The sequence below is a fragment of the Homarus americanus genome, unplaced genomic scaffold (genome assembly GCF_018991925.1).
Source record: "Homarus americanus isolate GMGI-L3 unplaced genomic scaffold, GMGI_Hamer_2.0 scaffold29787, whole genome shotgun sequence".
In the NCBI taxonomy this organism is placed as follows: Eukaryota; Metazoa; Arthropoda; class Malacostraca; order Decapoda; family Nephropidae; genus Homarus; species Homarus americanus.
The window spans coordinates 305,736-332,500 of record NW_024712055.1 but is presented as its reverse complement, the minus strand read 5'-3'; the positions used below and the strand labels follow the sequence as shown (position 1 = coordinate 332,500).

Genomic DNA, 26,765 nt, shown 5'->3' with positions numbered 1-26,765 from the left:
AAAAAAGTCAAATAATATGCATCCAATTCTTAAACCTTCTTACGATTAATATTTCCCCTTAAGATAAAATATACGACACTTTAACTGGCTGACTTAAGTTAAAAAAAACAGCTTACAGAAATAGTATTAAACTCCAACTTGAACTTCTCCCTGAATTAGAGTTCGTTCCTTCAGTAGTAAAGAAAATTAAGTTAATTTCGGTAATTTTCTCTGTTAGTTGATGTTAAGTGAACCTATACTGTGTTTGGTATAGTCTCATTGTGCTGTAGGTTAGGTTAGGTTAGGTTTGGTTTGGTTAAGTTAGGTTTTGGTTAGGTTAGGTTAGGTTTTGGTTAGGTTAGGTTAGGGTAGATTAGGGTAGGTTATCCAATTATAAATGTGGTCTTACATCTTCCTATATAATTAAATCCAAAAATCCCTTTTAAATGTTCAAGAATATTCAATAGTTTAACAAAATACTTAATTAGGTCACAGAATTCACGGCGGCGTCCTATTTAAAATGCTCAGCCTGGCTTTGAGAATACCCAAACTTAGTCTTAAAAAAATTCCCAACCGGGCATCAGAAATTCTCTTCAAACGCTCGACCTGGGCTGAGAAAGTTTTAACCGTTCTAAAAAAAATCCCAAATACTCAAACCAACCCTCAGAAATGCTCAGTCCAGGGAATTACAATACAAACTTTTCACTCACTAAAAAAAATCACATTAAATTTTGTGAAAGTTCTGCTTGAGTGATATTTGAGTTTATGAGGTGTGAAGAGGTCGAATTAACTCTATAATAATCACTGTGGCGGAGGAATCGTGGCCGGAAGTAATGATATACGTACGCATCGTTTATAACCTATTCAATAAAATCCTCTCACAAGATCCCATTGGCTTAACATGGACCCAGCGAAGATATACACACAATGTCGATTTAACTAAGACAACGATTATAAGTGATTTTTATTTTAAGATACATGGAATACCTTCATTTACATCAGGCAATATATTTTTTTTTAAGTCGTGGTCCGTTTAGAGATGATATTCATTTTATTTTCGTTAAATTCAGTTATCCGTTAGATATTACGTAACTGAAGGATGAACTGATCAAATTTCCCCAACAGAGAAGTTATCAACCACAAAGTGACATATGGTGGAAATATTAAGTAAATCAGGAAATAAAAGTAAAAATCTCATTGTCTTGCCTTGGTTCATTGGGCGACGACACAAAATAGCATAGTTACTCCGGCATTGAGTCATAGCTGGGAGGCAGTTTTCTCTGAGTGCGGGGTGGGAGTGAGGGGCAGTTTTCTCCCCGTCAGGAAGGAATGCGGACAATGGACGCCTGGCGCAGGTCATCACGGGGTATAGAAAACACAGGGATACAATGGTGTAGTATATTTTAATAGATAAAACACAAGGAACTTAACAATTTATGCAACACTGTACAGAAACTGGGGAGTTTAACGTTCTCTCATTAGTTTTTAATGTTATTGGACTAATGTATTATTAACCTTGCTATGCGTTTAAAGATCTTTGTTGTTGTAGCGCAGTAATAACATTATAACAACAACAACCTCCTCGCGGTCACTGTTGTTATAATACGTAATAATTTTGGACAAGAAATTTCTCCCAAAAGAATTCGGTTTATATTGTATTTTATATATTTATTTTTTAATCCATCCACAAATTTGATCTGATATAGAACATAATAATTAGTTAACAATATTTAAGTTCCTGGATATTGCAGTAACTTCTCACCGTACGTCCTAACACCGACAGTTAATCAGCGACTTCGACCGTCAAGTTTTTTTGAGGCGTACAAGAGGCTACAGACCGCGAACATGACTACAGTATATAACATGTGAACATCTCCAGTCGGTTAACTTAATACTGATAATTATAAAACTGAAAAGATATCACCATCAGTCGCACCATCAAACACCTGGTATCTACAGACTCGACACCTGTAATATTTTCACTTAAGAGCCACACACACAAGTCTAGAAAAGGAAAGCTGGACGTTGGGTAATAACAGAGCGGTAGGGAAAATGACCCACCCACCGCTCAGCCCTCAGTCATTTCTCAACGTTTTGTGATTTTCACTTTTTTTCTTGATTTGTATCGTCTACCGAGCCTCAGACCGTTGGTATATAATATGTAGACCGTTTCTAAATTCCCTCATCTCATAATGTAGTTTTTTTTTTACGTCTTTTCATATCTCGTGGGATCTACTCGAAGATCTCCCAGTCACAATTAACTGTTTGTCTTACGTTATGACCTCACCACTGTAATTGTAATTCCTGAGACCCCATAACACTGTCTCATACACCGATATAACATCTCACCTGTTCGTTACCTCCACCTGTTACCTCCACCTGTTACCTCCACCTGTTACCTCCACCTGTTACCTCCACCTAGCATACACCTGAGCCAGGACCTCTAAATGTCATGTAGATTATGTATCTTTTCTGTCATCATCTGGTCATTGTTTATATCCGTCCATTAAGATACTTTGGCCTATTTTCGTCGAGGTAGTTTGGGGAAATTGTTTTTATATCATCAACAAATTAACGATAACAAAAGCAGATGACATTAATATTTAAAATGTCTATCTACAAATATCCGACTTGAAAACTTTCTCTATTACTGGTCACACACACACACACACACACACACACACACACACACACACACACACACGTAGAAAAAAAATCTGTGATAATTTCTTGTACACATTCTTATCAGTTCTCGCTGTTCTACTTCTCGCTATAGTTGGGTTGTGCTGAGGTGAGTCATAGCTCACACTCAGAGGGACAAAGTCGATAACCCTCTTGCTGCCATCATTACCTTGTTATATGTCACACAGTCCCGGGAATTTTACTATAATGAGGCAGGAGGTGTACGTGTCACTGAGTATCAACACTACTAAGGCTTCACTCATCAGTTATGCTTTACTATCCCGATCAATTTCCTGTTTATAGCGAGATAAACATCAAGACTGTGTGTACATGGCGTCGGTAGCTTCATAGTGTGTACGGCAGTGTAGGAGTTAATATGTACACAGTCATAAGATGTAGTGTATGTGTGTGTGTGTGTGTGTGTGTTCTTTCTGACAATAGTTGGTTATACGTAGTTACCTTCTGTAGTTTAAAGTTGAGGAATCATGAGGATGTTGACTGATCCTCATGTGACGTTGTGGGAATCACCGTATCTGTGCTTATGGATATGATGAATGTGTTTTTGGATGAGCATAAGAATTTAACAACTGTGGTAGATAATAGATTGTTGTGCTCGAGGAACAGACAAAATGATGGTGGCTTTTACTGTACTATACTACAGACAGCACCAGTAATATACCAAATAGACGATAAAATAGTCTAAGATCTTTATCACCTGTGCAATTTATTATTCATCGCTAGTTATAATGGGTGGGATAGTAGCTTCTCCCCTCTGTAGCTCTGTGGCCGAACATCACATCTTGGTCTGCCTTCTACAGTACTTCTCCGTCTTATCTTGAAGGTTAACTCATCCAAATTGACGTTTTGTCTCGATCAAACAGCTTAAACCTATGAATTGGCGTTGTCGGTATTATGGTCTTGTGGTCAAACCTCATCACGATGCTGGACAGTACATCCCATACACCGTCTTGAAGGTTATTATAAACACTAATATAATATACAGCTTTTGTTTACCATCACAACGCAGACATCAACCATTTCGTAGAATTTACAAAACGTAAACAACGTAACAACGCCTCACACACCCCGCCCTCCTGGCGTCATGCACAGCAAAAAGTTCCCAGTGTTTCTATTTTGGTTATATTTTACAATGATTATATACGTTATAGTATTTTTTTTGTTATGATAGAATACATTAATGTTCTAAAATGTGGAATGTAATGAGATTTCTGAGATGCCAAGAGACAACAAATTGCTTAAATATTCCTTCAGTGACTTATTTTATCGTGAGCGCAGCTGCAGGTGTTGCCTGGGGGTTGCAGTTGGTCTATTGTGGAGATTATTGATTCACGTGCCAAGCGCCTCACCACATCGAGTAGCTGAATAGTGGTGTTCGCGACGCTTACCAGTATTATGCAGAGACCAAAGAAGTTTTGGAGCTAACACCTAGGAGCCGGGCAACTGTCAGTGATGTGCAGTATCCGTACTCGTGTGGACAGTGCCTGGAGGAGGATGATGTACCCTGTGTTTGTATCCTTACCGTCTGCCGTCCTCCTGGTGACCCTGCTCTCCGTCCTCCCTCACACCGACTCCACGATATCAACGTTCCCCCTGCCCTTTAAAACCGTCCAGTTGTTAGAGTTAGAGAATGTACTTTGTCATACCCCCGGGAGTTACCTGTCATTCACGGTGAAGTACAGGGAGGTGGGGTGTTCGCTCTATGAGAAGTACTCAGTGAACGTCAGTGAGTCACTTGGCACCAACACAGCCTTACAAGATTCGACGGGAAGACAGTGGTATGAGCTGAATTACATGAGGTATAAATTATCTTTGTATGTCATGATAACCGGCAACAAGACGCACGGTGTACTCCGCAAGTGGTCCACTGATCTCATGTGTGGCCATAAGGGTCTTATCTTCACCTTTCTTAACAGAGACACTCTGCTCGCTAAATATTCTAAGAGCAAGACATTCTCAGTTCCTTGGTTACCGGGAAGTGGACTAAAAACTGAGCATGATAAGGACCTCATGCAGCTACTCAAGATGACCAGACGCTTTGAAGAAATGATGAAAAAGAGACACACGGACGCCAACAACCCAGATGTGCAGCAGACTCTTACATACAGTACCTACAATTATGTTGACTTAAGGACTCTCGTCGCTATTCTGGTATATATCTTCGGCACCGTCGTCTTCCTCTTTGTGTGTGTTTATAGTCCCGGGAAGAAGCTGGTGGATCTTGTGAGGAGGAGACGCTTACCCAGGTCACCAGAGTCACACTGTGCCATTACGTCAGTCACCGAGAGCCTGCAGCAGCAGCAAGAAGACGCTCCTCCAGCCTATGATGATGTCTGTCGAGATACTCCACCGCCGCCCTTCTCTGAGGTCCACAATATGCAGCTGCTCCAACTGGCTCCAACCGGCTCCAACTCACTACATCTAAATACCCAAGGAATCTCCACAGTTGGACTTGATAACTGTCGAGATGACCAGCCCAAACTCTACTTCAGCTTAGATGGTGTCCATGCCTTATTGTAGTTTTGTCAGTGTTAACAACACATTCCTTCAGCGTACTAACCTTGTCTTTGGTGATAAGGCTCTCTACTAAAGCGAAGCCTTATGGCGCTCCGGGAACATCTTGCAACTCTGCCCAAGTGGGAAGCCTCACCACCCCCACCAAGCTATGCCACGCCATCTCATAATGGCTTCGCTATAACCACTACAGATCGTATTCGAAGAGTTTCAAGACCGAATTAGAGGAAAAAGGGAGTTGTGGCAGCTGCTACTGAAACGTGGTTCCAGCCACCAGGCCAGCCACCTTGTACAATTTTATAGGATTCAATATGTTCAGTGTTGACCGTCCCCCTGGTGGTGGTGGTGTGGGACACAACACTACACTATAACAAATCGGTGTTTCTGAGGAACTGTAGTGTTTATTGATATACAGTGCACTAAAATATCCCAATATAAAAGGATATTTATCTATGTAGTCTGTTACCCACCTTGTGAATCACCTGATTAATAACAGCCGATGCTTTACGTAGCCGCTACAACGAACCATCATTATGGAAGACTTAACGACTTTACCAACGATCAGGTGTGTACTCACCTGGCTCTAACATGCACCGTAAATCTACCAACACATGATGGCGCCACAGATGTCTAAGATGAAGTCACTAAAGGTAAACCGCTATGTGTCGTCTCTCTACCTTGCAGTATTATCTCACCGCCTCATAAACTACTCACTAAGCTTAACCAGTTTAAGCTTCCCGATACTACCCTTCGCCCAGTGGCTGGTGGATGAAGCATGAGGATGAGGGTTGTTGTGCGAGGGATGCCTTCAGATGATCAGTCAGAGGGGATGCTGGTCATATTAAGATGTTGTAACAGACAGACAACTTACATGAGAAGCAACAAGGACAGATATAAGGATCTACAGGAGGTAAAGAACGTCACTACGGCTTCACAATGTCACCTCTGGTAAGAAAACATCCACTTTGAGAGTGTCATTACTAGACTGTAGTGAACACCAGAAACCATCACTATTAACTCATCACTACTGACTCAAACAACACATCTATCACCAACTCAACAAAAGTTCATTATAGTTGACAAAATCTCCCCGTTTGAAAATTATGAAAAAGTTCGTCTTTGATATTAATCGTTTTATTACACATGTTTTTGATGATTCCTTAACCTTTGGTATTTTCTCTTGTATATAGAAGGTCTACCATAACACCGTTGACGACAGTACTTGTAGTAACGGTACCTGCACCTGGGTTTACTCCGTCCAGTCTCACTTAACCCCAGACTCCGGTACACTATATAGGAAGGAACTGTAGTTGGCTGAGCGTTTGATGACATCGAACTATATCGTGATACCTTCCACTATTGCAACTTGAGAGGAGTTTCAACAGTACACTGCCTTGAATAAATTTTAGATCAGTTGTGTAGAAATAGTGACGCCAGTGACTTTGGTGTTGTGGTGCGTTTGATAGGTTATGAAAAGGCGTTCTGTTACGTGGTCCAAACTACTGTACTGCCCTCCAGGAACTGCTCCAGCTGGGAAGTCGTCCATCATGACAAAACTTGCTCTCAGGTCGCCACCATGGGGTCAGATATCAAACTAAAATACTTATATTCTTGGCTTTGGTAAATGTTCTTTCTGTAAATGCGTAAATTTCCGTAGAGTTTGTAGATCTAACTATTGGTGCTGGTACAGAACTTGGTATGAGTGTTCAAGATGACTTTGTTCAACTGGAAGAAAAACAAAACCAATGAACATAATCCCAAACCTGAAGATATGAGAAGTTTCGTTCATCTGCCCACCGAGAGGAGATTATTGGTTGACATATTGACCCTGTGTAGTGCCCCTCTTGCTGCTCTTGACCACTTCAAGTTTTTTAGGGATCCATAACAACTTAGCACTTGAATGGTGTTATCATGTTAATCAATGTTCATTATCTACTGCAGTATAGAGTTTGGGTGTTCAAGTGTACGGTATATTAATTTATCATCAGGGCACACAGCTCCTGTACGGTCTTAAACATAAACAAAATAGAACATAAGAAAAAGTACAAAAACATGTTTGTATATTTATTCTAGAAAATGATTACACAGGTTACCAGAATGCCTTAAAAGCCTTGAATTTACTAACACTCCACCATCGACGATAAGACCTGTGCCTTAGGTTTGGTCATCACCCATACCTCTGCCACCCTCCACAAACTCCACTAATTGACGTAACTCACACACCACACACAAGGTTCTGGACGGATCCTGACTACACAAGCCAACAACCATTTATATAACGTGTGTATTTAATGAAGTATAGTGAATGGGTTCATTTTGTCTCTCACCATCATATCCAAAAGTTATCTTACTCAGTTGTTCCTCTGATATATCTCCATTGTAAGTGATCATAAAGTGTCGTATGTGATAACTGTAACTGCTAATATATTGTAATCCATTATCGCCTTGCACAATGTGATGTGAGCTTCCAGTTCTCTGTGTATACAATAGTCATTAATAAATCTTCTTTATGACAAATTATCATTATTATCACTACCATTACCACTAGTGACCAGACAATCCTAGTACAAGGAGTCCCTAGTACAGCCGAACGACACTGTTCAGACGAGGATCCCAGCACAGCCAAGTTTATCGATAAAAATTAACTCTAGGGGAGGGAAGGCGAGGTGATGACAACAGCACACACTGGCTAGGGGTTCCCTCAGACCACCCCTCCCCACAACCTTGCCCCCCCCCTACCCACAACCTTGCTCCCCCTACCCACAACCTTGCCCCCCCCCACAACCTTGCCCCCTCCCCACAACCTTGCCCCCCCCACAACCTTGCCCCTACCCACAGCCTTGCCCCCCTCCCACTCATTATACTGCTTTACGTTGTAGGAAATACTCGAGGAAATTTTTAGGGAAGGAGATGCTGGTGCTGCTGTTGGTGGTGCTGGTGGGTGACACTAGGTGGTGCTGTAAGTAGGGTGACGTCATAAGCAGAACACGTCTTGTACAGCAGCAAGAGCGAATCAATGACCGAGAAGGAAGGCAATGTGTGTGTGTGTGTGTGTGTGTGTGTGTGTGGTTCTTATTATTAACCCCCTGTATTATCGTGGGGAAAGTTGTTGTGCAGTTTCATGGAAGCAGTGACTTAATACTGCCTACTACAGCTCTGGTTATGTCATTGGTGTACAAACAGAGCCACCATGAAAGGATGTCATGTTACTAATACTACAACACCCAGCGGAAATTTTCACCTCTGTGTTGGAAAATTTGTTCCATGTCTACTGAATCAAATTTGTTCACCTAAAGGACTTATTAACCCTTGAGTACGATGATTTAAGCGATGACTCAAGTTCACCACACATACAAAATTTATCCAGAAACGATTGAAATGTCTGTAATATTTTAAGATTGTATTCAGAAACAGTATTTTTGGGGGCAGTCAGTGACCGTGCACATCACTCCCTCCTGCTGGCAGCGTCAATACTACACTAGGTGGAGAATGCGTTTTCCCTGTTGTTCTTTCCCCTCAATGTTTCTTACAAACGTCGATACCTGCCTCAACCTTTGTGGGAAATTGTGTGTTTTTGTACATAAGTCTGACGGCAGTGTTGATACATTATTAAGCCTTTGGTACACAAGCAGCTGGTGTGGCCGGCATTGCACTCGATCACCTTCACCTTTCCAACTAAACCATCAGGTGCCCATTCACATCTGGGTTAATTGGTAAAAGGCATTTATACGTTATCAGTGCTATTTAATTTTTGGTAGAGGTGTCAGTAACTAAGACCATACTGTACTATGGCAGGAGACGGGCGCCCCTATGGACACACCCAGCCACTGTTAAGACCCGTGTCCCTCACCGTAGGCCCGGGTCACAGCCTCAACTTTTCCCGTTATCTCTGTTCTACGTTGTTCATCTACTTTCTCTTTTCTCTCTCGCCCATTTTCTACTTTCTCGTAAAAGTCAAGATTTATTGCGATATTTTTTGTTTCTCACCCGAGGAGTGAAATTTAGCCGTGGAGACATAAAAGGCGGGAGGAACTATGACTGTTGTGTGTGTGTGTGTGTGTGTGTGTGTGTGTGTGTGTGTGTGTGTGTTAGGTCTGGCAGGAGAGTGACCACGCACGCCCACCACTGGGTCAAGTTACAGTCCTGTTCGGCCTCCCTCACCTCTCTACCTACCTTCTCTACCTACTCCTTCTCTACCTACCCCCTCTCTACCTACCCCCCTCTACCTGCCTCTCCACCTCCTCTCTACTTAACCCCCTGCTTACCCAACACCATCGGGCTCATGACGCACACACACACACACACACACACACAGTATCATTTAACATGACACTGACTGGTGTTGTCGCAGCGCAATCCGACTCGTGGTGGTCGTGTGCGTCAGTCTCTCCCTTGACACTGTGTCCAAGTCCTGCGCCTGGTCTTCTCCTTACACCCCGAACTACACCCCCATCACGACACCCAGGGCACGACACCCAGGGCACGGCACCCAGAGCACGACACCCAGAGCACGGCACCCCGGTCACGACAACTGCAGCACTACACCCAGGGCACGACAATCCTACCACGACAACCCCGGGCACGATACCCAGGGGACGACACCCAGGGCACGACACCCCCGGGAACGATACCCAGGGCACGACACCCGGGGCACGATACCCAGGGCACGACACCCGGGGCACGACACCCGGGGCACGACACCCGGGGCACGACATACCTCACTAGTGACACGGTTGGCTCCCGCTCAGAAACATCTCCCCCCAAGCCTCTACCCAGAAAATTCCTAACACTGTGATTGAGATTTTCCATAGAGACACAACACGTACTGGAGAAGCTACATACACTGATTGAGGCACAGGTATAGTGAAGATACAGAACATTAATATTATACCTAACTTAACCTGTTCCTCTGACTGTAGCATTACATGGATCCTCGCTATACTGTTACTCGCTACTAAGGAACTAATTCAGAATCACCTACGTATCATACAAACAGTGACATTAATGGAATAAGAGACAGATTCATGTAGCTTCATCCATCTACTGCTTAAGGGTTTCCAATACCATTACTACATATTGTTAAGTGTGTTAGAGTCTTGGTACTAGTGGATCGACGTCTGTAAAATGTCCATCGTTTGAAGAATTTATTCGATCTTATGCTCTGGGATAGTGTCTGTTGTTATCCTTACTCTCTCGCAGCATTTACTGTGGTGTATAGGCTGTGTGTGTGTGCTGTGATGGTATCTTTGGTTGATTATGCCTTGCTGTGAGTGCTGTGATGGCATCCTCGAATGATTATAGTTTGCTGTGTGTGTTATGCTTAATCCTGACGAGCAGTTTGTGTGTGGTAGTTATGTACGTGTTAATTATGATGATTATCTACTACTATTGTGAATGACTTACACACATACTTACACATTTACACACACACACACACACCAGGACGAAATATACAAACCAAACTTCCTTATCTAATATAGATCAAAAGATTCAAGTTGTTAACCGAGTCTAGAGAAATCAACACACAGTAGCACCAACCACACAAACTGAACAGACTTAAATAACTCAAGGGAAGAACTGAAAGGGATTTAAATTTGCACGGGAGTTGTTGCCAAGATAAAACGCACAGCAAAGTTTCTGTATCTGGCCGGAGTTGGAGATAAGGGAGAGGAGGGTTCTTGGAGAAGCTCTTTGAAACTTTGTAGTCTGGGAGTATTGTAGTTTGAAGCAGTATGAGTGAAAAGGAAAATTGAAGGACATTGCTTGCTGGGGGTGTAGGAGTGACATGTGAAAGCTGGAAATATATGTGAAAATAAATGAGCGAACTTTGAGACTCAATAGTGAATTTTGAACTCTGAAGTGAAGTGCCGATAGCCAGGAAGCTCAACAGTGCCTCAACAGTGACAGAAAGCTTGACAGTGCCTCAACAGTGCCAGGAATCTCAACAGTGCCTCTATAGTGCCAGGTAGGAGGACACACACACACACACACACACACGATGTTGGGGCGACAGTTGGCAGTTGTCTCTCCTCGTCGGCGTCGCCTCCAAACCTCCTCCCAATTCTTCTCCAAACTCTCCGCCTCGCTCTCCGACATCCCCTCCAGTGTCCTCCTAGGGGGTCAGTCCTCCCCACAGTCTGGAGGATCTGCCGGGAAGAGGAGATGGAGGTGGCCAGTGGGGGAGAAGAGGTACAGCGTGAGGGAGGAGAGGGAGGTGGATGATAAAGACAGAGAAGAAGTGGATAAAGAAGAAGAGAAACGCATAGAAGATGATAACAAAGAGAGAAGAGAAGGAAGAAGATACGAAATTGATGATAGGAAGGGGAAACATGGCGTGTATATAATGGAGAAGAGGTGTATAGAGGGTGACAAGAACGAGAGAAGAGAAGGAACAGGACAGAAGAAGAATGATGATGATGATGGGAATAAGGAAATTGATAATAAAGGAATAACTTGTGATAAAACTACTCCTGTTATTGTTAGACCTTCTAGACCAGGTGAAGAAAATTATGGTTGTCACAATGTCACTCTGTCTGTCTGTCTGTCTGTCTGTCTGTTTGTCTACGAGGAAAATAAATAATAGGTTGACAGATATTCATGAAACTTAATCGATAGGAAGTATTCTTTTTAGTTATCCGAGAAATTATAGTAAAAGTAAAAGGTAAAAATTATACCGTATTGATAACAACTATAATCATGTTATTAATCGTAATAATAATAATAATAATAATAATAATAATAATAATAATAATAATAATAATAATAATAATAATAATAATAATAATAATAATAAAAAATGGTAATATTAATTTTATACTTTTACTCTCTCACACACACACACACACACACACACACACACACACACACACACACACACACACACACACACACACACACACACACACATACTATCTCTATCGATCTATCTTCCCTCCCCCTTCCTCTCCTTCCTCCCCCCTTCCCTCCTTCCCCCTCCTGTCTCCCTCCCTCTACTAATAATCAAGACCAGGTGAGCCCTAGGTGAGCCCTCATTAACGTGTTGTTGTCTCCCCTCCTACAGTGCGGGACAGGACCAGGGTGGGTGTCAGGAGCTCCCTGCCCTTCACCACCATCGGCCTGGGATCACCTCCCTCCTCCGGCGTCTCCTCCGGGTAAGTCCTATTGAAGGTTGTCTATCTATCTGTCTATCTATCTATCTATTTATCTATCTATCTATCTATCTATCTATCTATCTATCTATCTATTTATCTATCTATCTATTTATCTATCTATCTATCTATTTATCTATTTATCTATCTATCTATCTAATCTATCTATCTATCTGTCTATCTATCTATCTAATCATCTATCTATCTATCTGTCTGTCTGTCTGTCTATCTATCTATCTATATATCTATCTATCTATCTATCTATCTATCTATCTATCTATCTAGTTATCGATTGCAAGACAAATGAGTTCGAGTCGTAATGGGTCTTTTTCTTATTTGGTCTAACCTAACCTAACCTAACCTAACCTAACCTAACCTAACCTAACCTAACCTAACCTAACCTAACCTCTATGTTACTTTACCCTTTGCTCTGTATTCTGACGAGGTGCCAGCGTTACATGATACCTGGTCCGGTCACTGGTAACACGAGTAACTGAGCGCTGTGTTACGTCACCACCTGTGTTACTGAGAACCTTATGACACAGCTATGTTAGTAGGTGACAGCGTTATGGTATTGGAATATTGACTAGTTGGCGCTAAAGACAAGATTTCCGTGTTAGTTATTGGTGTTTCAAACTTATTGTCATATTTTTCCGATATCGAAATTATAACCATTTTGATAAAGGTTCAGTTTTTTTCTTATCTTCCTTCCTTCCTTCCTTCCTTCCTTCGTTTCTCTACCACCACTATCTCATTCCTCCATCACCACTAACTTCCTCCATCGTTCCACCAACAAGAGCACTAACTCCCTCCTCCTCCCTCTCACACATCCTCGGACACCTAGAGTCAATCCCTCTCACATCACTCCATCCCTCGCTAACGTCCCCACATTACTTCCATCCGTTTTTCTCCCTCAGCTTCATCCATCCTATGTCCCTTCAACCCATCTATCTCCCTATCCCTCCATCCCTATTTCTTCTATCCTTTCCACGTTCTTTCATCCCCCTTCTTTCCATCCATCTACCCATCCCTCGATCCTACGCTCTTCTAACTCTGACCATAATCCCGTCAGCACCAGAATCACTAACACCTTCCTCCCTCCTGCAGGTCATCGGACACTCAGAGTCAGGGCAGCGGGGTTGGGGAATCCAAGAGCGACTCCCCGACACCCGAAGGCTCCAGGAAGAACGGCGAGGCGTCGTCTGTGTCATCGTCTTCGTCATCTTCTTCCGGAGTTGTGTCCGGCGTGAGTGTCCGCTGCGGCAAGGGTCATGAGCTGCCTGTTACTGCTGGTAAGTGTGTGTGCGTGTGTGTGTGTGTGTGTGTGTGTGTGAGAGAGAGAGAGAGAGAGACCACCATCTTGAGGCCCTTCATTTAACACCTCCTATACCCACAGGAGCTCGTGAATCAGCAGCCCTGCGTCAGGAGGTGGAGACCCTGAGGGCGGAGATCACCAAGGCCCGACAGACTATCCTACACATGCAGGAGAGAGAAAAGAAACTCAAGGAAAGGTCAGTGGAAACTTGACATTCTTAGATTATAATGTAACAGTGTAACTACTATAGAAACAATGACTATGATTTGATTTGAATTTGATTGAGTTGAAGATCAAATTAGCATTACCTTTTTTTGAAATATGTCATTAAAATATCTAAAAGAAATTGTGTTGAGGTTATTAGTTACAATTATGCTGGGTTCCATTATACGGTTGTTGGTCAAAATAGGGATTAAATTTTACTCCAATTCTGCAACTACATCTTGCACCTTCACCATGCAGGTTGGGTGAGCGAGCCTCGAGGGGCATTGAGCGAGGCAGTGGTCGAGTGGAGAATCTGAGCTTGGGAGAACGTCGACCATCTGCCCTAGTACGTCGCTACGGCAACCTGTACGCTCAAGCCCGAGTCGACACCCTTGATGCTCTCGACGCACTCCCTGATCTTAAGAACGCCGAGGAGCTCAAGTCGAAGCTGCTGTTCAGTGTCGTTGTGGTAGGTCATGACTCTTGGCTGTTGGTTCAGTGTAGGAGCTTCTTTACAATTTATGGAGGATTTTCAATGGACATTTATACACACCCCTGCCCCTCCTTCCTAACTGTCATTGTTATTCAGTCGCTCGTGTGAGACTTCTCGGGTGGAAATGATATCTGGTAGGTAGCGTGATGTTGTGAATATTTAAGTCGAGTTTGAATTATAACACTGGGCTGCATTTGAAAAAAAAATTCATGAGGTGCGGGGTTTCTTAGCTGATTCTTTATGTATTTTGCTTGCTGATTCCAAAAATGCCATTCATTTTGCCCAATCAGGTCAGATTTTTATGCTATGGGAATTAGGAAAAAATCGAAATTCTTAAATATGATGTCAAAATTTTTATGCAAAATATATCATAAGAAATGTAACCACAACACATAGGACCAAAATATGTCAACTACATAGATGCCTTTACAGTTAGACATGCATAAATGGCTGTCGCAGAGAATTTCTTTGGTGGTTGGTGTCTGGGGCGTCCCGTTTCAGACACCAACAGTAGTCGGCGAGCATGTTGATATCCCAGCGACCCTGGTACCGCTCCTCCATTACACGGATATCTTGATGGAAGCGTTCTCCTTGTTCCTCACTCACATCACCACAGTTCTCTGGAAAGTAGTCCAAGTGGGAGCTGAGGAAGTGCATCTTGATGGACATGCGTGCACCAAGAACTTTGTAGCTCAGAAGTAGGTCCTCAACAACTCGTTCATACTCTGGACTTCTGTAGTTGCCAAGAAAATTGGAGACAATAGACTTAAAGGCATGCCAGGCTTTCTTCTCATTTACATCCATGCTGCAATCAAACTTGGGATCTTTGAAAAGTTCTCTGATCTGAGGGCCATCAGAAATTCCTGCATTCAGCTTTGCCTCACTGACTTTTGGAAATTTTTCTTTCAGAAAATTGAAAGCCTGGCTTTTTTTGTCCAGTGCCTTTACAAAGTTTTTGAACAGACCGAGCTTGATGTGCAGTGACGGAAGAAGAATGTTCTGCAGATTCACCAGAGCATGGGCAACAACATTGTGAGAACCTGGAGTAAGTCCACTTCTTGCAGGCCAGTCACGTTGCATGTAGTGCTGCTTGTCTGCTCGACTATCCCACAGACAGAGGAAACATGCCATGTACCACCAGATGAAAATGAAATTTAATTGTGAAAAAATATATGTAAAAAAACACGGACATATACTCTTTTCCTTTGCGTCACGGCGGACATTTAAATGGCCGGCGAGCACGTGGGTGTATTTAAATGCATCGTAAGGGCATTAAAACTGACCGAAATCTTTTCTGTGAGGCTTGCCAATGTCTCGGATGATTTTTTTAATGAACGAATATGAGAACCCCCATTTTGAGCGAAAAATGCCAATATTTTACCTGAATCTCCGCTTAAAATGCTATAGCACAAAATTCTGACCTGATTGAGCAAAATGGATAACATTTTTGAGATCAGCATGCAAAATACACCCAGAAAAGCTTAATAATACACAAACCTCAAAAACTATGCAGGGCAGTGTAATCAATGTCTTCTATCATCAAATACCAGAGTTATGAGTCGTGTTTATGAAGTCATTAGGGGAGGTCGTTATCTTATATTGAAATCTTATGCTATTTTGTTTTAATTTAATAAGATTAGAGAGATAAGGACAAACCTGTTTATAATAGTATGTCTTGAGTAGATTGTTATTTGTACGGGGAAATGTGTTTGATGCAAAAGTCTTCTTGCAATGACTAATTTGGTTAATGAGCTTTTTTATATAATGGGATATTATTTTACAAGAAGAATATAATTTGAATGACGTTTTTTGGTACAGGAAATTTGTTGCAATGTACGGAGATTAGACGACCAGTATGCAGGCCAGATTTTTTTTTTACTGCAGCATTGCTAAGAAGAATCGGTTTAGTTTTTAGGCTGCTGTTCACACACACACACACACACACACACACACACACACACACACACACACATATTAACACTCACCTGGCGTGCCTCCATCCTGTGCGAGGTGCTCCTTAAGAAGCTTATAACTGCAGATTAAGAAATAGAAACCCGTATAGGGATGTGAATCTTTCTACCAAAACACACCTGAGGCACAGTACTCCTCCTGGGTTACCTCACCTGGATTGTCCGACACAGCTGGCTACACCATTATCTCACCTCTGTCTCTGTCCACAGCTGGCCTTCCGATCAGCGGCGTCATCAGCTCAAGCTCTACGTGAGGAAGTACGTCGGGTCCTCCAAATTCCTCCACCTCCTCCCCCATCAGGAGACGTCTCTAGCCACGACCATCACCACCACCCCCACTCCTACGACAGTCACTCCCACGCCCTCGAGCTGTCCGTTTCAGCCTTCGTCACTGCCAACATTGACAAACATGATCTGTCCAAGAACATGGATGTAAGTGTTCCCCAGGGCGGGGTGTTGGGTGGCTCTCTGTTTTGTGTTCTGGTCTTCTCTCCCTTTTTGTGTCTACACCCTTCTCTCTGTTTCTTCACCCTTCTCTCTGTTTCTTCACCCTTCTCTCTGTTTCTTCACCCCTTCTATCTGTTTTCTCTTCTCTCATTTTTGCTCTCGCTTCTTATTTTCATTTTCCTCTTTTATTTTTTATTACCGCCTCCAGTGACAAAATTAGCAGAGCTTATCTTTGTCGTCATGGAGGCAACCTATCACTGAGCCTCACTCAAGTACTTCGAGCAGATAGATAGATAGATAGATAGCTAGATAGATAGTTAGATAGATAGATAGATAGATAGAGAGATAGTTAGATAGATAGATAGATAGATAGATAGATAGATAGATAGATAGATAGACAGGTACAGTATATCAACCCATAACCATTGAATTTCTCCAAACTTATTGACTTTATCTGTCCTCTTGGTAGCTGACCTCTTGCTGTTGTTCTGTGTCGTGGAATATCAACTTTTCTCCCTCCCTCCCTCCTTTCCCATCTTCCACCTTCCCACTCTTCCATCCTCTCTTTCTCTCTCTCCCCTCTCCCATTCACCCAGTTTTCACAGGATTATGCCAAAGGATTGACAAAGATCAAGTGACAAGGGATAGAAAGAGAGGGATTTCAACACTCGTTTTCTTTTCTCTTCCTCACAAAGGACATGTCAGCAAACAGACAGAGAGATAAATAGAAAAGAGACAGATTCTAACTCTTTTTCTCTCTCTCTCTCTCTCTCAACAGGAAGTATGTCAACAAATCTGGGCGACACTGTACGACTATCCGGCTCTCAAGTCCTGCGACGGTCTCCTGCAGTACGTTAAGGATTGCGTGCGTCTCGCCTGGGGGCTCAACAACCAGACGCCGCCTTATGTCATCGACTACGACACCCGCACCTACAAGAAGGAAGCCCACGTACGTTTCCACACGGCCGATCCTGATAGCGATAGTATCAAGACCTACCTGTGGCCGGCGCTGCTGGAGGGGCCCGGTGGTCCTTGTGTACAGAAGGGCGTCGTGGTTACGTAGGGAGGGAAGCGACTCATTCACTCCTGGGCCTCCCCTGTGTTGTTTGGCGAGGTGGACCAGCGTATAGGGTAAATGAAGGTTCTTGTTGTTGTTACTAGCAGTAGTAGTAGTTGTAGTAGTAGGAATAGTAATTAATAAAGATAAGAATAATGAAAGGATGATGAAAAAAATGTTTAAAAGAAAACAGTTTTATAAATCATATTATATTCATGAATTTCCCTGTACTTGTGACCTTGTTTGACCTTTGACCTGACCCCCTTTCCTTCCCCTACAGGAGTCTCCAGCATAGTGACCTACTCACCCACCCACCAGCCTCCTGTACATAGCTACAGTTGTACATATGTTCCTGTACCACTGGGGTACTTTATCTCCCTCCCGAGCCTTCGTAGGGATCATGTATCAAAGATGTATATTGTGTTCATCTATAATCTACAAGAACATTGTCTCATGTATTGACAGATGTATTATACTAACTGATGGTTCTTGTAATGTATTTAGCTGGGATAACTAAAACAGTTTCAATTAGTTTTCCTGAAGCCACTTTATTTTACTGTATTTTATTGTATTCTGTAAAGGGAATATCGGTATTACGTGAATTCTAATATAAACGTTTGGACTAGTAGGTGTCTATACTTATAACGTTACACTGTTGGGAGATTTAGACCATGTGTCAGTGTACAAGAAAAGTCTTAACACTGACGAGATTAGTTACAACTGGTTAATTTGTAATTTTATTTAAGATAGTTTCGGGAAAATATATTTGAAAATATTCTTCCTCTCGTACATGTTGGTAAGGTAAGGTTCCACAGGCGGGTTATAAGAGGATCATACCTTGGATTATCTCCCTAATTGGAGGTGTGTGTACGCCACTAGATGTCAAAGACGGGAAAAATTGTCGTCAAATTTACACCGAGTGTCCCACAGTTACGTTCTAATAAAAGGATGAAAATCTTAGCAAGGGAATCTTTCATAATCTTGACTGTGGTCTTACCATCTTACGAGGAGGAGTTAGTTACGAGTACAAATTGACCAAATCTTGGGTGAAATAACTCTTTTTCTTTATAATTAATGACTATAAAACACCTTGACCTGTACATAGTAAAAACTCTGTATAAATGTTATTATTATTATACACATAAGGGTAACAGTTTACATATATAATATTATTGTAATATTATTTTATCTTTTTGGATAATGTTAATGTCTTAATATTAACTTGAGGAGAACTGTGGGTTAAATATCGAGAAGCTTGGTCTCCTGTGTGAGTGAATGTGTGTATCAGCGTTTATCAGCATATTCTGAGTGAATATACGAACTCTAAGCGCTGGTGTTGGTGAGGGCGCTACTACAGATGTTTCCGAGGAGAGCCTGACTTAAACTGCTTCACAAAATACTTGATCTGGGGAGGCGTGGGCTTGGTTGTTCAAGATTGGTCTCAGATTGAGGTGTGGGGGATAAAAAGATCTCCCTAAACATTAGGTAAAAGCCAGGTGTAAAACGGAGATACACAACAAGCCAGTGTTATACCTGTAGCCTCCAGCAGGTGTGGTGACCCAGGGTGAGAATGGAGTGCCTTACTCTGTGCCTTCCGTCGACCTTAACGCCCCCTCCAACCTTGCCTTGGCCACGGGATGGAATTTTCGTTTCGTGGAAGGTAAATAAAACAATTTTTATAATAGCCATAAAACGCCAGATCCAGTGCCTCAATCTCTACCCTTTATCCTGATGCAGAGGTGACAGTGATCCTCTGTATAAAATGTTGTGTATGACGACGTGAGTGTATTACCCTCCTTGTGTATGACTCGTGATAGTGAGTGCCTTGTATCTGATAAAGGTTTATTGTACCGGCCATAAAATATTATTGTGCCTTATACAGTAGTTATACACCTGATTAGATGTATAAACTTACCCTTATGCTCTCACCAGTGGATTATTGGAGTATACGTCAACTTCCTCTTATCTTGTATCAGGTAGATTGTATAGTTGTACGCTAGTTCTTCTTGACTTTATTCATTAGGTTATATACATTTGGTTCTTCATCTGTGATCAATACTTTACTGTCTTAGTTATTTATTCATTTTCTTATTTAATGACACGTTCCCATAGCTTTAATGTGAGCCTGTGTAATAGTCTTAATAGCTGGATAGTTTTATTCATTTTTGCAATTATCACAACAACATATACAGTATATATATATATATATATATATATATATATATATATATATATATATATATATATATATATATATATATATATATATATATATATATTTATATATGTATTTCTCATGTATTTTTCACTTGCTGTCAGTTTTGACTTTGAGTTTTGTTATCACGATCTATGGAAAGGGAATTTATCTATGTTAAGAGGAAAAATAATGTATGCATGTATGTACTTGTAAGTTACATGTACCCCAGTGTCATAATTCTCCCACACTATAGCGAAAAGATGTTGTGTGAGTGTATGTGTGTGTGTGTGTGTGTGTGTGTGTGTGTGTGTGTGTGTGTAATGTTGCAAAATTGAATGAAGCGTATTTCTTACCCGGGAGAATTTTTGCCTATTAATGTCTCATCCTTTCTATTCAGGTGAGATCTGTAATACTGTACATTAGTCCTCGTATAATACTTTTGTACTTATGGCTGCTGCAAGTATCAGACAGTATACAGCACTTGAGCCTGAAAATATTGACTTATAAAGATGAGAAAAAAAGCACACGTATATATAAATAGGAGTCAATACGAATCCCATATAAGTGTGTGATGTCTGTGGTATTTTGTATATGGTGTGTCTATAATTATTTTTGTTGTAAATTTTTATTTGATATCAATAAAGGAATATAACGTATGAAAAAGACTTTTATTTCTGTCCCTATTGTTTACTAGTTAAAGAAATGTTTGATATTTTAAATTGGCATCATGTAAAATAAATTTAACATGATTGACTTTTAGACAAACAAACAGTTATACACAAATAGATACAACACAAACAAAAAAGACAGATAAATAAAAACGGAAATAGACAGACAGACAGACACCTTTTGAACTGTAAAACACTTATGTTCGACTATAACTGTACAGCAAAAGGCGAGGTAACCTGCTCGGCGTTGTATTGAGAACTCGATGAGGAGTCTCGGTGTACTTATTACTTAACATGTACTGTATTATTTTTCTTAGATTGTCAGTATTACTTATTGACTCTGTGAAAGAATATATTTTATGTATAGTTGTGTGTAAACAGACAAAGAAAAGTAAACACGAAAGGCTTTGTAAAGCTGTAACATTATCACTATTATACAAGCATATAACTGAACTGCCCTCCACTCACGCACAAAAGGCAGCGAGTAACAACGAATATCTAATAAGGAATTAAAATTCTCCCCATTGCATTTGTACCGAATATTTAATTATAATCAATATTTTAAACCTAAACTATCGATAGCGAAATAATTATTCTGAAGATTCAAACAGATGTAAACAAAGGACGATAACTGATCATAGTAACGCCATCTTACGCTTGAGTCAACAACTAAAATACATGCCAGGTACCGCTATTAGGATTAATTGCCATCACACCATTCTTGGGGAGGTTACTCTTCTTTATTAGATATTAAGACTGATGACTGATGAGTTATGTCACGTGTTCATTAATGCTGAAGTCAGTGTTTGTCCGTCGTCTGTGTGCTACTCTGACACTTCGTCTCTCCTTCCCAGAAAATTGAAACGAAAAGGGTATAGTGGAGGCATTATGTGGAGATGGTAGTGAGGAACACATCAGATAATGACAGTGATGGTGTTGTGAGTTTATTTGTTAGTGATGATGTGTGACAATGACGGAAGTGAGGACAGGAATGGAGACCAAAATGGCCAGCCGACGGCCACACCACATTGTGTCGAGTGAAAAGGTAATTATTTACGCGACTTCACAGCCGCTGATTTTTCATAAAAAAACTAATTTAAAAAGCCGCAATTTCACTGTTCTATAGTGGACACTCGTAGTTATAGCAAATGCGTTAAAATGTGTTATTTAAAAGTTCAAGTTTACGTAAACTGACCGTAATTTGGGATCTGATGTTCGCAGAAGTTAGATATCAAAGCATAAAATAAATGGTAAGATTTATATTACGTAAAGCATACTGCACGTGCGCTAAATTGTTGTCATGAGGTAAAAAAGCCTTTATGTACTATGGAGAACTTTCATGCAGTAGGCTAGGTAGTTAAGGCCTGCAATTCATCTGGACTATTATCACAGATTTCTACAAAAGCAAACACTGTGGAGGTACGAGCAATATACATTACTGAAGAGAGAAAACAAAACGTTAATTAGGAGAAAAAATAAAAATGACTAAGAGACTTTTCCGCACTTCCCAGTAACGATCGTCTTTAACGACTCCTTTACGTGATTGTGGTGTTTACACTTAATTTTACTCCTTATAAAATGTTTATTATTATCTGTTGCGTTATATGTTTGGTGTCATTTGTCTGTATTTACATAATAATTGGTGAAAAGGAAAGTAATAGCAAATGTGTTCTCCAAAAGTGTGAATTGGTTTGTGAAGTCGACAGTAAATATTCTTTATTTAAAACTTTTTCAAATCATCTTTAAAGTTTGTTTTCAAGCAGTTATATCCTTACAGACATTAAATTCAGCATTAAAGTGAGCCAGAATTGGTTATAATTAACGGTTTTATATGGTTTTGTAATATGTCTGTGATAATCGAATATTATGTATGAGCTGATGAGCTGCACTTGAGGAGGGGGTAGTGCCGCTATCGGAAAAAAACTAATGTTAATTTTTTTTTCAGGTGCACCCATGGAAAAAAAAAGTATTCGTCCAGATGAGGTGCACAGTGAAGAGTGATCGATGAGTGAGGATTCCTGTGTTCTGTCAGTAAAAGGAACAGATCATATATGGAATTCTAGAAGATGGAACACATCAGTCATGGCATGCTGGTAGGTCATACAGTATTAAGCTTAGGTTAAGTTAGGGTAAAATTTTAGTTTTGGTCATCCCATTTTTAACCTAACCTAACAAATTCCCGGTTGACCGAAACTAAAATATGACCTAAGTTAGATATGATTAGGTAGGGATAGTATAGGAAAGGTCATGTTATAAAATAAGTTATGGTAAAGATGGAGGAGACGGTTAGCACCAGAAGGACTTTATGGAATTACACCAAATTTTCAGATGTTGTTTGGATGATAGTAAGAAAATAGAAACGACAATGCACAGGTTAGGTAAGGTTAGGTAGGTTATGTCAGCTTCTAATTGATTTTGTGTATTCTCGCTCCCATTTTTGTGTTCAGTATCATGCAAATAGTATCTCCAGAAATTTTGATTCAATTCCATAATTTATTTCTGGTGCTGTCTCCTCCACTTTTACCGAAGTTATTCTCATTTTTGTAATTATCAATTTATTGTTTTTTTATTTTAATTGAAAGTTATTTGTTTTATTTATATTTTTTCAGCCAATAACTAGTAATTTTCTATTCAAATCATTATACAATTTAATACCTTGAGTTAGAATTAATTGTCATGTTTATACTGACCAATTTTTTTTTCCTAAATAATAATTGCCAGGCACAATCTGTTGTCCAGATTCTTTAAAATGAAGCTGGCTTATATTCTTTTATTTCTAATTGTTCTCTCCTCTTGTCGTGAAGATTTTTTTGTTGAGCTTGTCCTAACTGCCGCCACATTATTAATCTGAACCACTGTGGGTGTTGATTTGAATTGAATTGAATTGAAACAGCTTATTTAGCCAGAAAAACACAGATACAGAGTGGATAATAATAACAATATTAACATGGCTGAGCCAGTTGAGAACCTGAGCTCTCTTGTAGGCACCTGATATATACCGGTCCAACGAATTACCCAAAAGTACTCAAAAGTATATTAAATCAGGGTAAAATCTTAACGAATATCTGTTTTACATCAATAAAACCTGATTAATAATGTTTTCATTGAAATGTAGTCAAAATAATGAAATAATAAACAGCGAAAAATGTTAAATTCCAAAGAGTCACCTATCCCAAATGGAGATATAATTACCGATGTTTCTGTTACTTTGGGGTATTTAACATAGCCGTAGGATTTACTTTTCGTTAGGTTATGTTAGCGAAGTGGATCACGATGGATCTGAGTTATCTCTCTTGTTCACGAACTCTTTGGAATTTAGCGTTCGCCAATACTGAAAGTTTTTCGCTGTTTATTATTTCATCTTACAAATTAGTTTTACAAAATTACACTAAAAATATTATTAGACATGTTTTGTGTATGTATAACAGATATTCGTTAAGATTTTTACCCTGATTTAATATACTTTTGGGTTATTTTGGGTAATTCGTTGGACCCGATATATACTATACATTTATCTCAAGGAAGTATTATATAACATTTAGTATCATCTGGAATAGTACAATAGCATGGTGGTAATAAGAACATCTCATAATGTTATCATGGTTATCACTTCGATATTTATTTATTTTATTTATTTATTATATTTTTTTAGTTTATTTATTTTTTATTTACATACCGGTATACATAAATTACATTTGAATTGAAAAACATAGGCTGTAAGTTTTATAATCTTTTCTTCATTGATTGTAGGAGTAGTGTTATTTGTTGGTTTAGTTTATCTTGTTCTTTATCTAACTTATCTTTAATGGTTTCATGATCATCTACAGTCACAATCAACTCTTGACTTGTTTAATACCGGGTACATTCTTTGCAAATAAATGTCATGCTCATTGTCAATAGCTCAGATGCATTTGAATGTTTTAAATAGTTTCAGACAGTTTTAAGCATATTTTGTGGTAATCTGTCTTACAGCATTGACATGTAAGGTCCTTGGCTTTGTTGCCTGAAATTTTATTCCAGAAACCACAAGTATTACCCTGAGTCATTGTCTTTGTATTGCTTTAACTGATACTTGACAACACAGCTATGGGTATTTTGATTGCTTCAGCTTCGTTAATGTTCGTTTCCTGAATTGTTAGGCTTTCTGGGGAGGAGAAACTTACCTTCACTGAGGTATGATTTTTATATAGGTAATGAGTCTAGATACTTTTAACTCCTATATGTAGAGACTTGACTTTTACAGCAGGAAATATCAGCTGCTGGGGGTTGATGGCTGTGAGGGGTCAGATGCCGCTATTGTCCTCTGCATTAATATGTAAAGAGCATAAATATAATGTAAAAAAAAATTGTTCCTTCAATTTTTATCGATCGATTATTGCAAACTCACAATGTTTGCTCATGGAAAAATCACTAATTGGAACAACTTACTACTAATTTTACACAATGAACTATTACTGTATGTTAATATAATTCATAAAATTTGACATTTAATGTCCTGGTGGCATCGGTCACTTGTTGGCTCACTGACATGTTACCATTTCTAGGATAAGGCATTGATCTTCACTCATTCATTTTCCTCTGGTTCTTTATGAACCACTGTGTGCTAGTTTTGGTATTCATTCACTGTATTATCCTGTGTTTCTATGGTAAGTGAATAATAGACCCATGAATGGATGTCACCGATTTCTTCTTGTTTTTCCTCTTCTTTTTTATCTATGAGACTTGTGGCTTATGACACTGTTGTTAAGTGCTCCACTCTGAACATTAAAGTTTTTATTTTCCCTCAATAACTGACTTGCATGCAATAATAAGAGTACTGTACAGTAGTCTCTTATCCAAGTGAAAGGGCGGAGGATCGCTGCCACCCTTGTAAAGGCGGCGACTCTACTACTACTGAACCACCAAGGCCACCCTTATATTCTTATCTCATACTTCTGTCTTATTTCCTTTCATTGTTCTGTCTATATATTTCAGTTCATGGTTACTACATAACCTGTTCTTTTGGTAGCATGGCGAGGGCAAGGCACAGGGGTACTGTAATTCTGGTATCAAGGTCACTTGGACAGAATAAAGGTGGATACTGGGAATAAGGAATACCCCTAATATTCTCTTAAGAAAAGGTTTATTAATATGAAATCAAGGTAGGGAAAAAGATGTCATTAACATACAACTCCAAGGTTCAACCCTTGGCTTAACTCCACTGCAATTCACTTGGATAATGTACTCGTACTTTTCACAACCTTACTGGTGTTACTTTACATTACAAGACAAACTTACATCTGATACCTTCACTAGACTGTTGTTAGTACATATGAGATGCACTCACAACACATTATTACTGAAACCAACAAGTACATGGGTTCACTACCCAACATGGGATAATTATATTCCATATAATTATCCCCAATCATATACAACAAACACTGTGGACCATATAACTGTACGGCGTGTCCCAGGGTAGGACCCTGGCGTCTCACAACTGACGACCGCTGTTATGATCGGGTGTAGTCGGACACGTGGTGACAGTCTGGGGTCCAGCCTCACGATGCTGACTGGGGCAGTTTAATCCTGCCGAATTGGCGACATCATCCATTACAGCTAACTGTTAGGTATCCACCGACCCCGGGCAGCCGGTGGGGTGTTCAAATAACCCACACACTGGATCTGAGACAAAATGTGGAGAGCGTTACGGGAAGCATGGTGATGACTCAATCACAACAATCTTTCGTCTGGCAACGACAGGCGACATTTACGTTAGTAGTAATTCTTACACTGAGTAAATGACAATTACACTGTTACAACATGAACACTGATACTCACAAAATTGACTAAGTCAATCTGAATGGCTATATCGGTGGGGAACACATGCTTACATACCTGAGACAAAGTTGGAGAACGTCACGGGAGGCTGTTCTCCCTGCTCACACGGGTTTTTATACCCGTGAGTTGCCAGAAGTGGCTACTCACCGCAATGACAAAAATCACAAACAAATCAACTGCTACTCATTCATGGATGACCCTCAGTTGACACGGGTCTGGTGAATTACTAAAGTTGATTTACATAAACTAATTC

The 26,765-nt window shown here is 40.3% G+C and overlaps 1 protein-coding gene across 3 annotated transcripts in view; it reads left to right on the top strand.

Moving 5' to 3' along the window:
- The window catches only part of LOC121859237, a 45,776-nt gene extending 26,989 nt beyond the window's left edge, over positions 1–18,787 (top strand). Inside the window, exons 1-8 of one of the 3 annotated variants that reach the window (XM_042355976.1) lie at positions 9,583–11,690; positions 12,254–12,344; positions 13,449–13,633; positions 13,738–13,852; positions 14,119–14,329; positions 16,534–16,755; positions 17,549–17,901; positions 18,108–18,787. In XM_042355976.1, the coding sequence (XP_042211910.1) occupies positions 11,192–11,690; positions 12,254–12,344; positions 13,449–13,633; positions 13,738–13,852; positions 14,119–14,329; positions 16,534–16,755; positions 17,549–17,833 (1,608 nt within the window). In that variant the 5' untranslated portion in view covers positions 9,583–11,191 and the 3' untranslated portion in view covers positions 17,834–17,901; positions 18,108–18,787. Of the gene's footprint in view, positions 1–4,018; positions 6,142–9,582; positions 11,691–12,253; positions 12,345–13,448; positions 13,634–13,737; positions 13,853–14,118; positions 14,330–16,533; positions 16,756–17,548; positions 17,902–18,107 lie in introns of those variants that run through there. The other 2 variants (XM_042355985.1, XM_042355994.1) reach the window with 2 other exon arrangements.
- The last annotated feature ends 7,978 nt before the right edge of the window (positions 18,788–26,765 follow it).